At 31.2% G+C, this 13,050-nt stretch overlaps 1 protein-coding gene across 1 annotated transcript; it reads left to right on the forward strand.

Moving 5' to 3' along the window:
• Positions 1–10,661: 10,661 nt before the first annotated feature.
• On the forward strand, positions 10,662–12,625 carry LOC137821454 (ethylene-responsive transcription factor RAP2-4). Its single transcript, XM_068626060.1, has one exon. The coding sequence runs from the start codon at positions 11,288–11,290 to the stop codon at positions 12,347–12,349; it is 1,062 nt and encodes a 353-aa protein (XP_068482161.1). The 5' UTR covers positions 10,662–11,287; the 3' UTR covers positions 12,350–12,625.
• The last annotated feature ends 425 nt before the right edge of the window (positions 12,626–13,050 follow it).

The raw sequence follows: 13,050 nt of genomic DNA on the forward strand, positions 1-13,050 counted from the left end.
ATACTTCATCTTCTCAACTTCCCCATCAACCAACGCCTCATCTCACTCTAGCTACCACCACCTATCCACCTATTCTCTATCTTTTAATACTAATATTACATATATCCCACTCTCTTAATACTTTCTCTATCGTAAGGGGTCTCGCAGTTCGAGATGCGGTTTATTTGACCGAGATAAGAGATTTTGACTGAGGTCAAAGAAACTGGTCGAGACAAGAGAAATCTAGCCGAGACAAGAAAAATCTGGTCGAGATAAGAAAATTTGGCCGAAATAAGGGAAACCTGATCGAGACTAGGGAAACTTGGTCGAGACTAGGAAAACCCGGTCGAGACAATGAAAACTCCACCGAGACAAGGGAAACCACCATAGACGGTCTGATCGACCGACACATAAATTCATTAATGCTCAAACCAAAGTCAGTGAAACTAATCTGTCATTAAGGATTAGGTAATACATCCATAAGTGTGATCCATTCCACTAATTAGGCTCAATAAGGTAAGTCCATTAAAATAATATAAATAGCACACATCCCAAAGAGAAAGGTATGTAATTTATTACTGTGCAGCTACCCGAATACTGATCATCGACTTTAATGACTTGAGCGTCGGAGTGCCTTCCGCAGATACTCTCATTTGGTGTTCACCCGAGACCGAAAGCCGAAGGAGAAGCACGAAGACGAGAAGGACCCCAATCAAGCACCCAACAACCTGCCCGACCGAAGGAAGAAGACAAAGACTTCAATAGTTCTTTACATCCCTAGCAGGAACACTTTCAAATATTTACACATACATTTCGAAAACTTAAAAATACATTCACTTTTTTTACTTCACTCAAATATAAAAATATGCAATTGTCATATTTCATGAACTTAAATATACACAAATTTTAATTATTGAAGGGAGTTAAATCACTACAAATTCCAATTATACGTTTTTGAAAAAGTATAATTAAATGTGACAAATAAAATACAAAAGCACTGTGTTTGTCAAAATTGTTAAAACCACTTTACCCGTACTCATTTGTCCAATATTTTCATCTTACAAAAATCCATACTTATGTCTTTGCAAAAACTCACTTATATGTGGGAAAGAATAGTAAAAGGCACAAGCATTCACAAGTTGACGAGGTAATTTTATTTTCTTCCTTGAATCATTTTTCCCTATTTTTAGTTGCATAAAAGTTTTATAATGTATTTTTTTTAAAATTTTTGATTTTGTTTGAGGGACTAAGACAATAGTATCTATCGGTTGAACCATTGAGTCTTATCTTTTGGTCATTCTTGTCCTCCTTAATTCAGTTGTTCGGGTTTCATATCTCGATCGGATGGACACCTACAAAAGGTTATTCGACGTTCAAGTAAGTGTTTAGTATTCGGGTGCAATAAATGTTATAATAATAACGTACATTTATTTTGATTGTAGCATCTATTTATAGTATTTGATGAGTCATTTTACTGTTGAACATTGATTAAGGTGTGTGTTCAATTAATGTTCCCATTATCTAATCTACGTACAATTTAATTGTCATTAATACATATTCTAGTAAATACACTTAACTTCATGTGGTTTGATCGGTACTGGATACCAACACATAGATCGTTCGGTCCTGGATGATGCAATTTCTATTAATATATGATAGATAACATAATGAGTAATGTTCATAGTAAAGAAATGAATAGCAATGAAAGGGATTTCGGTATGCATGAACATATTGTAGTCAATGTATTTTCATAACTATTCAATAAAGATAGAAGTTAAAGGAAAACGATATTATTTCAGGATGGAAATTTAAGGTAAACAAATAGTGTTCCTTTTGTTGATCATATTTAACTTAGTGAGTAAACATTTCCCATTTTATATCATCGTGGGCTTTCAATTCCAGAAACCTAGATCTATCAAACAAACAAAATAGAAGTTGTGGTTATTTTGCCAACATGAAGGAAGAACCACATTGAAAATCATAATATCATTAAGAAATAATCGTTAAGATGTGAACATATAGTTTTTTTTTTTTGCGTATTACAATATAAAAAAACTCATAACATGTTTTCAAGTTAGTGTTGGGTTACAAAGTTGGTTGTTTGTGTTGGGTCTATTAGTGTCTAAGTTCAAGAGGGGAGGGGTGAATTGAACTTATAAAATTTTCGCAAGAACACACAATTTTTCAGTATTCCAGAGGCAAAAAGAACAGATTGTTTTTACATGAAACAGATTGATTCTTCAGAGCAGTCTTGGCACAATTTGAATTTGTTCAATGTGAAATTGTGATCAACAGAGAATTATAACAGAATCAGATCAGCTTAATATTGTGAGGATGAAGGGTACAACTATGCTTAGAAATCAAACAAAGTTACTCACACAAGGTTTTAAGAAGAATGATCCTTTCTCAGATTTTAATGAATGGACAGTTTGTTCACAAATCACTTAAACCATTATATACAGCCGCCTTGTTTATGATCAGAGAACTTTAACAAATCAGGAAGAATAGTTTTCACTTAAACCCAGAATTAACAGATTCAATTTCAAAAGAACAGATTTAGTTCTTGACAGAATTAAGCAAAACCAGAAATGAGTGCAGGGATGAGAAGACAAGGCACACAAGTTTTTATACTGGTTCACTCATACAGAGCTACATCCAGTCTCACCTTACCCCAAGGTGGAATTCACTAAAAACAGTACCAATTACTTACAAACACAGCAGTTCTTGAACACTACAAGAACAACACACACAATGCTGAAAAACCCTATTTCAGCACACCTTGCACTCCAAGAAACCCTATCAAGGAGTGACTAACACTTACACATTTACAAAACAGAATAAAGGAAAGATTACACCTGAAAAGAAGATGCAAGAACTCAAAACCAGTAGTTCAATTTGCTGCAGAACTGCACCAGCACCTTCACCAAGATCAAAGGTTTCCTAGAACAAGCACACTTGAAAATCTCTTTGGAAAACCTTTCAAAAGTCTTTCAATCCTTCTTCTCACATGGAAAATGTTTGATCTCTGTCAAAAACGTAATTGCTCAGCACACTCTCATGTGAGATAGACTTTTCTTTATATAAAAAACAGTTTCTAACTTATTTTCAAAAAGCAGTTATGAAAACAACAGATTCATTTTTGAACTTAACAGATTTATTTTATGAAAACCGCCAACTCAGCTAACTGAAATAACTGTCTGAGTTGTACCTTTGGTGCCCTAACTAACTTGTGAAAAACCTTTCAACTGATCAAAGGGCAAACCGATTCTTTCACAGTGAAACAGATTAAATGAAGGCAAGTGGGCCAGCTCAGCTTTAACTGAAATAACGAACTAAGCTTTGCCTGTGGTCTCTAACAGAACTTTTAGAAAAGCCTTTTAACAGAGAAGAAATAAACAGATTCTTTCTCCATAAAACAGATTTATTTGTGTACTGATTTAAAACTTTTAAAAACATTTTAAAAAGCTTTTCAAAACCCATTTAACCACATCATGTGCTTGATCTAGATTTGGTTAGGCATCTAGGATAGGTTATACAACAAAAGGCAATCATACACAATTACAAGCCTAATTACAAATGAATCTAAAAGCCTATTACAATCTTCAAAGCACTCAAGCCATTTTCTTCATCAAACACATAACAAGCCTTGGTAGGGAAGAAGCTTCCTCCAGCTTCAACAGTTTGTTGTTAACCCTAAACATGTTTTGTTATCTCTATAATATTGTGTTTAACCTAGATCTCACAATATAATTATGAGTATATTTATTTATTTAAAGAGATTGTGTAAGGACTTAGAAAATAACTTTAGAGTATAAATATTATATTTAAAATGACATCTAAATATTTTATTATCAAAGTAAAAACTTCATATAAATGGAAAATGTAGTTATTCAAACTTTATTTTAAAATAATCAATACTTTTTAGAAAATCTTTTTCTTTTCTTATTTGCTTTCTCTCTAAATTTTTGACATCATCATTTGACAATCAAAGTCCACATTTGGATTACTGGTAGTGAATAGAACAAAAATGTTTGATTAAATTTATGTTTAGAATAAATTCATCTATGTTCCTTTTTTTTAGTCAGTTTTGAGTTTTCTCTTTATCTAGGTAGACATGCTTTGCGTGTTGTGTTTGTGACTTCAAGATTAATCTTTGTTAGTTCAAGATCCTAATGATGTGTTCAGATCATTGATAAGGACTTTGTAGTGCAAGTTAGATTATCCCTTTTTTTCTCAAGGAGTTGAAGCCCTTTTGAAAGCACTTGACCTTCTAAACAAGCAAGGGAAGCTAGTCTTATTTTTCAATAGAACTTTAAGTTAGAAGATCTAAATGTGAAGGTGATGTAGTCATAAGTTATAAAATTTTATTGTAGGGTAAGCTTTATTGATTGAAATATATGTTAATTGATGAAAGGATTTGAAGTTTTAAACAATTGGATAAGTGGTTGATGATTTAAAGTGATTGTGATATGTAATTTTTACTTGAAAAAATAAGTTACTAAAATGAGGTATATTTGCTCTCGGATCCAAATTTGCTTACTATTTTCCCCATTTGTTTAAGTGAATTTAGATGCAGAATTTGGGGTGCTCTTGGCCTTAAATCCGCTCAGCGTTTTCCCCTACGCTTTCGTAAATTTAGATGCAGAGTTTGTGGTGATCTTGGACTCAAATCCGGTCAACGACAACATCATGCACTTAACGCATTTTCCTAGGCTTAAGCCCTAGCTTTATGGGTCTGAGCCATTTTGATAAAAATGTTCATTTTTGCTTCGCTACCTTTTCTTTTCATTTCTATAAATAATGAAATCGAATTAAATCTTTTGAAACTTTATAAATTGAAAGTGATTTCAACTTTCTAAGGTTTATATTTCAAGAAATTTATGAAACTTAAGTGTTTAAACACAAGTAAATCTAACATTTGTCAAAATGTAAAGCATATATTCATTTTATATTCAATTGATTCGTGAAATTTTAAAGGTTAGGTGATTGTTGTTGATATTTCCAATTGTCGTAAAAGTATAAATTTATGTGTGATTGAATGGTATGTTGATGAATGTGATGAATTATGAATCATGTGAAAATGTAATTGAGACATAGTATTTTCAGGAAAGGAAATACTGTGTTGAGATGGTTAGGATGTGCATTGATTAAGGACTTGTCTAGAAGTATATATATTGACTATACTTATTTATTGAAATCATGTAAATGAAGATATTCAAGTGGTGAGAGTCGAAGGAGGTTCATATGACTGTGTCTACAGTTTGAAAATAATCTAGTCTGACAAGTCGTATGAATTAACCTTGTCATACAAGTTGGTTGATTGAATTGATTCATATGTATATGTGGTTGTTAGTGGGAGTAGTATGACATGTGCATATCTCTGAGTTTGAATCAATGCACGAGTCTTCTGAAAGTAAAGTCAAATGTCTCTATGTGGATTTCAATTGATTTCTGGCATGAGTGGTTGATAAGTGACTAATTTCAATAATATTTCATATTAAAATATAGACACTTATGAAGATTTACTGCTAATTTACATATAAAATAATCCCTAATTTATAAATTTATACATTTTTTATGATCTTTATTTGAATAAGAGTATTTTATTCCCAAATTTGGTGTTAATTGCAGATTTCTAGGAAAGATTGGAGATTTGGATTAAAGAGGAATGATTTGAGCTAAAAAGAGAAAGATGGAAGGTCCCATAATGGAAAAAGATGTAGAGACAGATTGAGCCTTTTTATGTTTTATCACTTAGCCCATTAGCGCGACACAGGAAACAACCTAAACCTAGAAAATTAGGTTAAATAGGGGGCTAGAGGATTAACTCTAGGGTGCGAGATTGAGAGGAAAACACCATAGAGTGAATTGTAACCCAATTGGGAGAATAAAAGGTGCTAGAAGTATGCGTGACTAATTCTACCATTTGAGATTGTGAGTAATCTACTCAAACTCTTATGTATTGAGGTGATATCTTATATATTAATATTCAGTTCTTGATTGATTATTGGTATTGTTGTTTTACTTTTAATTTTTCGTGACAAATTGAGAATCTTAATCTGACCTTCGTTCCAAGTTGTTCTTATAATTATGCGAGGGATCGATAATTAGGGAACATTCTTAAAGATTTTATATGCGAGGAATCGATATAAATGATTTTTATACGGTCATCAATTTCAATCAAAGAACTTAATATTGACATGTTAATCAAAATACATAAGAGTGAGAAAGATGAAACCAAATCCCTATTTTTCCAACTTGAAGCAACTCAATTCTTTGTCTGTTTTCTTATTGATTAGTGCCAACACAATTAATTCAAAACTCTTTTTATTGTTCTGTTTTTATATTTAGCGATTATAGTACTCAATAATTCACTGTTCATTGTGGGATTGATATCCGTCTTTATGAACAATTATTACTTCTAACAAATGCGGTGCACTTGTCGTAAAAAGTCATCAGTGGTATTGAGCTATGTTAGTGATTTTTTGACGTAAGTGATGTGAAACATGGAATATTTACATACATTTGAATTTTTAGGATATTTGGAATGAATGAAGTGTGATGATTCGTATGATTATGATCGAATGATTCAAATCTAAAGTTTCATTAATATGGTTTAGGTTATAAGACTCCAAAATAAAGATAATGGAGTATTTTCCTTTGGTTCTTTTGATGTTATGTTTTGATGATGTATATATTTTGATATCCTTATACGAGGGGAAAAGAAATGAAGAATGATTATTTTCTATATTCTTAACATATTCAAAATCTTTTTTCTGGATCTTCTTTAAGTACTATGAAGAAGAAAAAAAAAGTTGTTCTAATTTAATATACATATATATTAGATGAATAAAAAAATGTTAAAACAGGTTTTTTCGTCTCCAACTTTTTTTTTTGGAGAGATATTGTTGTGCGTACGTACAAGATATAAAAGTAAATAATTCTACTTATGTGTCTTGAAAAAATCTAAATTATCTTAAACAAAGGTGTATAAAAAATGAAAGGTAATGACATGTATCGTGTAAGTGTGTTGGACATAATATTATTATATATTATTTAAAAGAAATATTCAATTTTCTACCAACACAATAAACCGAATAAAAATATTGTGAAATTAAATTGTGTGAGGAGAAATAACGAAAGTTTAGTCAAGGGAACATATTTAGCTTTTTTTAATTTTAGTTATTTTATTCTTTCAATTGTTAATTTTTGTGTGTGTGCATAATGATGTTTTTGTTGTGAGTACACAGGTTAATTTCTTAAATTACGAATGTGTTTGATAAAAGCTTAATTATTAGCTTAATTTGATAACTTATAAGTTAATTTTACAATAAATGTAGTTTATTTTTGAGTTAACTTCTAACTTCTAACTAAACTAACTTTTACATTTTAATATTTTTTATTTATTTTTTTAATAGGACTTATTTCAATTTTTTATATTAAGTATTGTAATATTTTTAGTAATTTTCTAATTATTTTTAAATCTTTATGTAATTCAAATTAAAAAAAATTAACATTATAGAAGTAATTAAATTTTAATTATATGATATTATATAAAAATTGCATATAGTAAAAATTATGAATAATAAAATTCAATACTACAGTGGTTTAAATTGAGAAATTAAAGAAATTTTTTTAAAAATAAAAATTTAATTTAATTTAATTAATTACATGAATTTATTTAAATAATAATACTTGTTAAAATATTTTTTTTAAAAGGTAAATAAAAATACCAAAAATTTTAATTATTTAAAGAATAATTAAATTATAATTACATAATAATAAAACTTATATAATTATATTATTTTATGTCATTTTACATTCACAATTAATTTGTCAACTAGCTTATTAAATATTTCTAATTTTGTAAAATAAAATATCAATTGAAAATTATAAATTATAAATTTATGGCTAATTTATTAATTAGTGTTTCCAAAGACACCTATATTGTTATCACCTTTGAGTTTAGTTAGTTTTTTTTTTTCATGACGTTCTTAAGTATGACTTGATTACTTGGGCTTGCTGCTAAAAAGAATTACTGATTCCTTGCATTGTACGGAGGTGTGGCTATTAAAGCTTACAACTTACAATTTTCAATATATTAATTAGGTGGGGCCACATTATTAAGAAGGAAAAAATAAATATCAATTAATGTAGTATAATGGGTAAGTTAGTCATTTGGATATAATAAAACAATTATTAATAAGATACTTTTTATAAGTATTTAGTAATGTTTTTAATATACTATTGTATGTCTGTTTCAATGTGTATTTAATTTAATAATGCTTTTATATGTTTTTAATATACTATTGTATGTCTGTTTGAATATGTATTTACTTTAATAATGTTTTAATATACTATTGTACTGTGTATTGTATGTTATGAAACTCGTACATTCATCTTAAATAGCGTGTTGATATTAAATACGATATTTATAAGACACTCATAAGATATCGTAAGATAATTATACGTGAGGTGTTTAATTTAAAATATATTTATTAAATTTTGACAATTATAACATAATTTTAATATAATTTTTTTTAAAAAATATAATAATTTTCTAAAAACTTAAATTGTATAATTTTTTATTATAAGTATAAAAATAAGGAACAAATTCTTTTAAATTAATCATAAAAAACATCTTTCAACTTAAAAAAATTTAAAATATACTTATACATATAAATTTTTATTATCAATTTATATAATTCATAATTATATAATATATACATCCATATTTATTATCTTACATTTTAAAATTATACACATGTCTTCATGTCCCTATCTTTCTCATATCTCCGTGTGAATTTCGTGTTAGATATATTGAATGCTTCTTTCAATATGTATTTAACTGATTTCTCAATTTGGGGTCAATTTGGAATGTAAATTTTATAATAAGTATTTTTAATTTAACTTTGTAATGGATAAGTGCTGCATACGTGTCCAATAGGATTACGGGACTTCGACTTTTCTGTTTCTTTTTCCACGATTTTGGAATTTAACGTGTTTTATATTTTTTTTTAAGATGGAATAATCACTAAATGAATAAAATAATTGTAATAATGAAATAATTTAAGAAATATTAAGTTGATTTTTTAGTATAAAATGAATTTGATTAATAACAGTTTTAGAAACTAAATATTAAACACTAAAACTTAAAAGTATAACCATTAAACATATATCCTACAATAGTGTAAACTATAAAACATTTACGATTTCGGACTTAAATCTTTTAATTTTACGGCTTTTACGGAAAACACACCAATTTAAAGTTTCTTATTTATTTTTAAATATTCATCACTTTATAGTTAAAATTATATTTTATGTTTTTTTTATATTTTTATTCGGAAATATCTACAATCAATATCATTAAAAAACATTGATTAATTTTAAAAACTAAATACTTTTATTGAAAATATTATTAATACCCTTTAACAATGATTTTAATGCATGCCAAAAATTATTTTAATAAAAAATTATTATTGAGATATAAATTTATATATATATAATTGTAATTTATATAAATTGATAATAAAGATTTAGATGCAATAAGTTGTTTTAGTTTTTATTTGGAAAAAAAATATTTTTCATGGCTAATTCAGAATGATTTGTTCCTAATTTTATAATCATAATAAAAGTTTATATAATAAATTTAAATTTTTAAAAAATTAACTTGTTTTTTTATTTAAAATTGTGTTAAACCCTTACTAGAATTATCATAAATTAAATAAATATTTTTTGAATTAGACACTTTATCGATACGTGTCCTACGAGTGTCGTGTTCGATGTGTGTCTGACACTGACACACCATTTAAGAGACGTGTCCGAATTTCATATACTAATTAATAAAATTCTGCCTGTTTTCATAGTAAATTTTTCTTTTTATAAAAAAGTTGAATAGAAGGATTGAATTATTGTAATATTAGAATAATAATTGAAGCCCCGTTATTCGTTTTTGTACGTCCAGACTCTTCAGTCCTCTGTTTAGGTTCATGAGAAACCAGTACTGTGACCTAATTCTAGTCCTAATTAATTACTAAGTACTAGAGAACTTTCCAGGCTGATCTATAATTGAAGAAATATAACTATGCAATGCTTGATTTTATAAGTTGGTTCAATTGTTAATTAAACTGATACAAATATTAGATTAAATTAAACTGACCATCCATTATCTTGGCCATAAACAACAGAGAAAAGAAACGGCCTCCCACTTCTGAATTGGGACACTGACGCCCTCCTCATAATATATACATTATCTTCTTCTCATTTCTCATTAATTATTTCAATAATCACTTGAACAATTGTTTGTTTTTAACTCCAACTGATAGTGATCTTCAGAAAACCACTAATATATGCAGCAGTTCAAACAAACTGCTAAACTCATTAAACTAAATGGAATATTAAAGTAAGCGTACAATGAAGGCAATAGAAAAAAATTAAGAGGAAGAGAAGGATGCATTAGGAATTTAGAATTCAAAAAACTATTGAGGATAAATAGTTGCACTGTACGCGCACTAAATACGGTCAACACGCTTACAGACAAGACCAAAGAAAATGACAACGTAAAAGAGACCGACAGCTGACGGTTTCGAGTGGACACGTGTCCTTAAGCAGGTATGGAGGACGCGTGTTGTTACCTGATTCGGTAGTCTCTTAATCAATTTGAGTGTGTCTTGCGTCATGGCCTGCAATTTGCTGAAGCTAACCACTGGTTACGACAGCGATAATTAGGGGGTTGATTATGTGATTAAGAATAGTAATCAAGGTGATAGGGTGCTATATAACCGAGAGAGAGGCGATAGGGCAGATCCAAGAGTGGCGAGAGGTATTCACAGATATTTTTTTTGTCTACACTTTCTTCAGAGCGTTAAGTCTTTTGTGCTTCATCTTCCTTCTCCTTCTCCTTCTCTCATCCCCCCTCTGTAACACCCCGCTTCTCTGAATCCCTTTCTGTTAATAATCTGTCTTTCAAGCTAAGATTTTCTGGTTTGTCTTTTAACTCACCAAGAAGCAAACTTAGAAGGATTTCTCGAAAGCCAGGTGTTTTCAGAAACGAGATCCAGGTTTTACTGTCAAAATTTGCTAGTTTAATTTTGATCTTCTCCCCTTTTTTTTTCCTTTGAAACTAGCCAAGAGGGTTATTTTTTATCCCTCGAAGTTTAATCTTTTTTTTAAGACCCCGGGACTGAGGAGGTTGTCTATTTGTAATCTCCTTCATCCTTTGTTTGTAGAAAAGGTTTTTGTTTTATTTGATTTTTGTGATTAACCACCTGTTCTTCAGTTTTAGAAAGACGCAGGTTGAATTGATCTGATGGCAGCTATGATGGGTTTTTACAGCAGCACAGAGTTTCAACTTCCCTCAGATCCGTTCAGGGGTGAACTAATGGAAGTTCTTGAACCTTTTATGAAAAGTCCTTCCTCAACCCCCTCTTTCTCTTCCTCACCTTCAAACTCCTCTTTCCCTTCTACTTCTTACTCTCCTTCTCCCGTCTACTTCCCCTCCTCACCCTCCTTGCCTAATATTTATGCAAACAACTGCTCCGCGTCGATGACCCATGTGTATTCCGACGGCTTATCCCTATCCAACACTCAAAATATCATAGGCTTCGCTCAAGGCCAACCAACATCTCTTCTCGGCCTCAACCACCTAACCCCCTCTCAGATCTCTCAGATCCAGGCTCAAATCCAGATTCAGAGCCAGCATCAGCACAATCTCAACACCCTGAACTTCCTCGGGCCCAAGCCCATCCCTATGAAGCACGCGGGCATGCCTCTGAAGCCCACGAAGCTGTACCGAGGGGTGCGTCAGAGGCACTGGGGGAAGTGGGTGGCTGAGATCAGACTTCCCAAGAATCGGACCAGGCTCTGGCTGGGAACCTTCGACACCGCCGAGGAAGCCGCTCTGGCGTACGACAAGGCTGCGTACAAACTCCGAGGTGACTTCGCCAGGCTTAACTTCCCCAACCTCCGTCACCAGGGTTCCTCGGTGGGCGGAGGCTTCGGGGAGTACAAGCCGCTCCATTCCTCTGTTGACGCTAAGCTTCAGGCCATTTGCGAAGGCCTGGCTGAGATGCAGAAACAGGGAAAGACCGAAAAACCTCAGGGTTCGTCCAGGAGGTCGCGAGCCAAAGTCGCTCCTCCGCCAGAGAAGGCTGATTCCGGTAAGGGTTCGGACGACACCACCACCAACAACTCTTGCAAAGTGGAAGCATCCTCGTCTCCCGTGACGACGGAAAGCGAGGGGTCTGAAGGTTCTTCGCCTCTCTCGGATCTGACATTTGTTGACGTGAGCGAGCCTCAGTGGGAAGGTGATTCGGATAATTTTAACCTCCACAAGTACCCCTCTTATGAGATCGACTGGGATTCTCTGTGAAGAAGTGTTTGGAAATTGGAAGTCCTATATTATGTATTTAGCAATTGCATTTAAGGGTATATGATGCATGGTCTAGTCTAGTATATTTGTAGGTGTTAGTGTCTCTCTCAGGTGGCCACTGCAATGAAGTTTTTGGCAATTGCAGGCCTAGTTTTAGTGTCAATATCTTGTATAATCACTCTCTACCTTGGGTCAGAGCTGAATTTTTTCTTGCTTCACCCGGTAGAATTAGTCCAGTTATGTTTCAAGTCTTACTTAATGGAATTATTATATGAATATTGTAGCTGTCATGAATCTACTTCCTTTCACCTTTCACCTTATATAAAATACGCCATCTTGGTTCTATTTGGGTGCTGAACCTATTTACGTGATCGCTATTCATCAAGGTGCATCCGTTCGAAGAATAAAAATCCATGCTAATGCCTCTACCGTACAAATCGTCTTTATCAAAGATCTTCCCACTGTTGTTTTTAAGCTTTTGTTTCAAAATTAACAAATCAGCAACAATACATAAAATATGCTGGGGTTACGATTCAAATCCATGGATAACAGTCTCTTTATTTTAAAATTGTCAGTTAAGTTTTTAAAATATTTTAAAAAATTCCTAACAAGTCCAGTTCATCTCACTCAAAAATTATTATCATTTTAGTATTTGAATTTAATTAATAACTTTTATTTTTAAATTTTTAATTAGGTAAGCG

The sequence above is a fragment of the Phaseolus vulgaris genome, chromosome 9 (genome assembly GCF_051622355.1).
Source record: "Phaseolus vulgaris cultivar YP4 chromosome 9, ASM5162235v1, whole genome shotgun sequence".
NCBI lineage: Eukaryota > Viridiplantae > Streptophyta > Magnoliopsida > Fabales > Fabaceae > Phaseolus > Phaseolus vulgaris.

What these genes read in the sequence shown, in the direction of transcription:
- LOC137821454 (XM_068626060.1), top strand. Translation starts at nt 11,288, where the DNA reads ATGGCAGCTATGATGGGTTTTTACAGCAGCACAGAGTTTCAACTTCCC.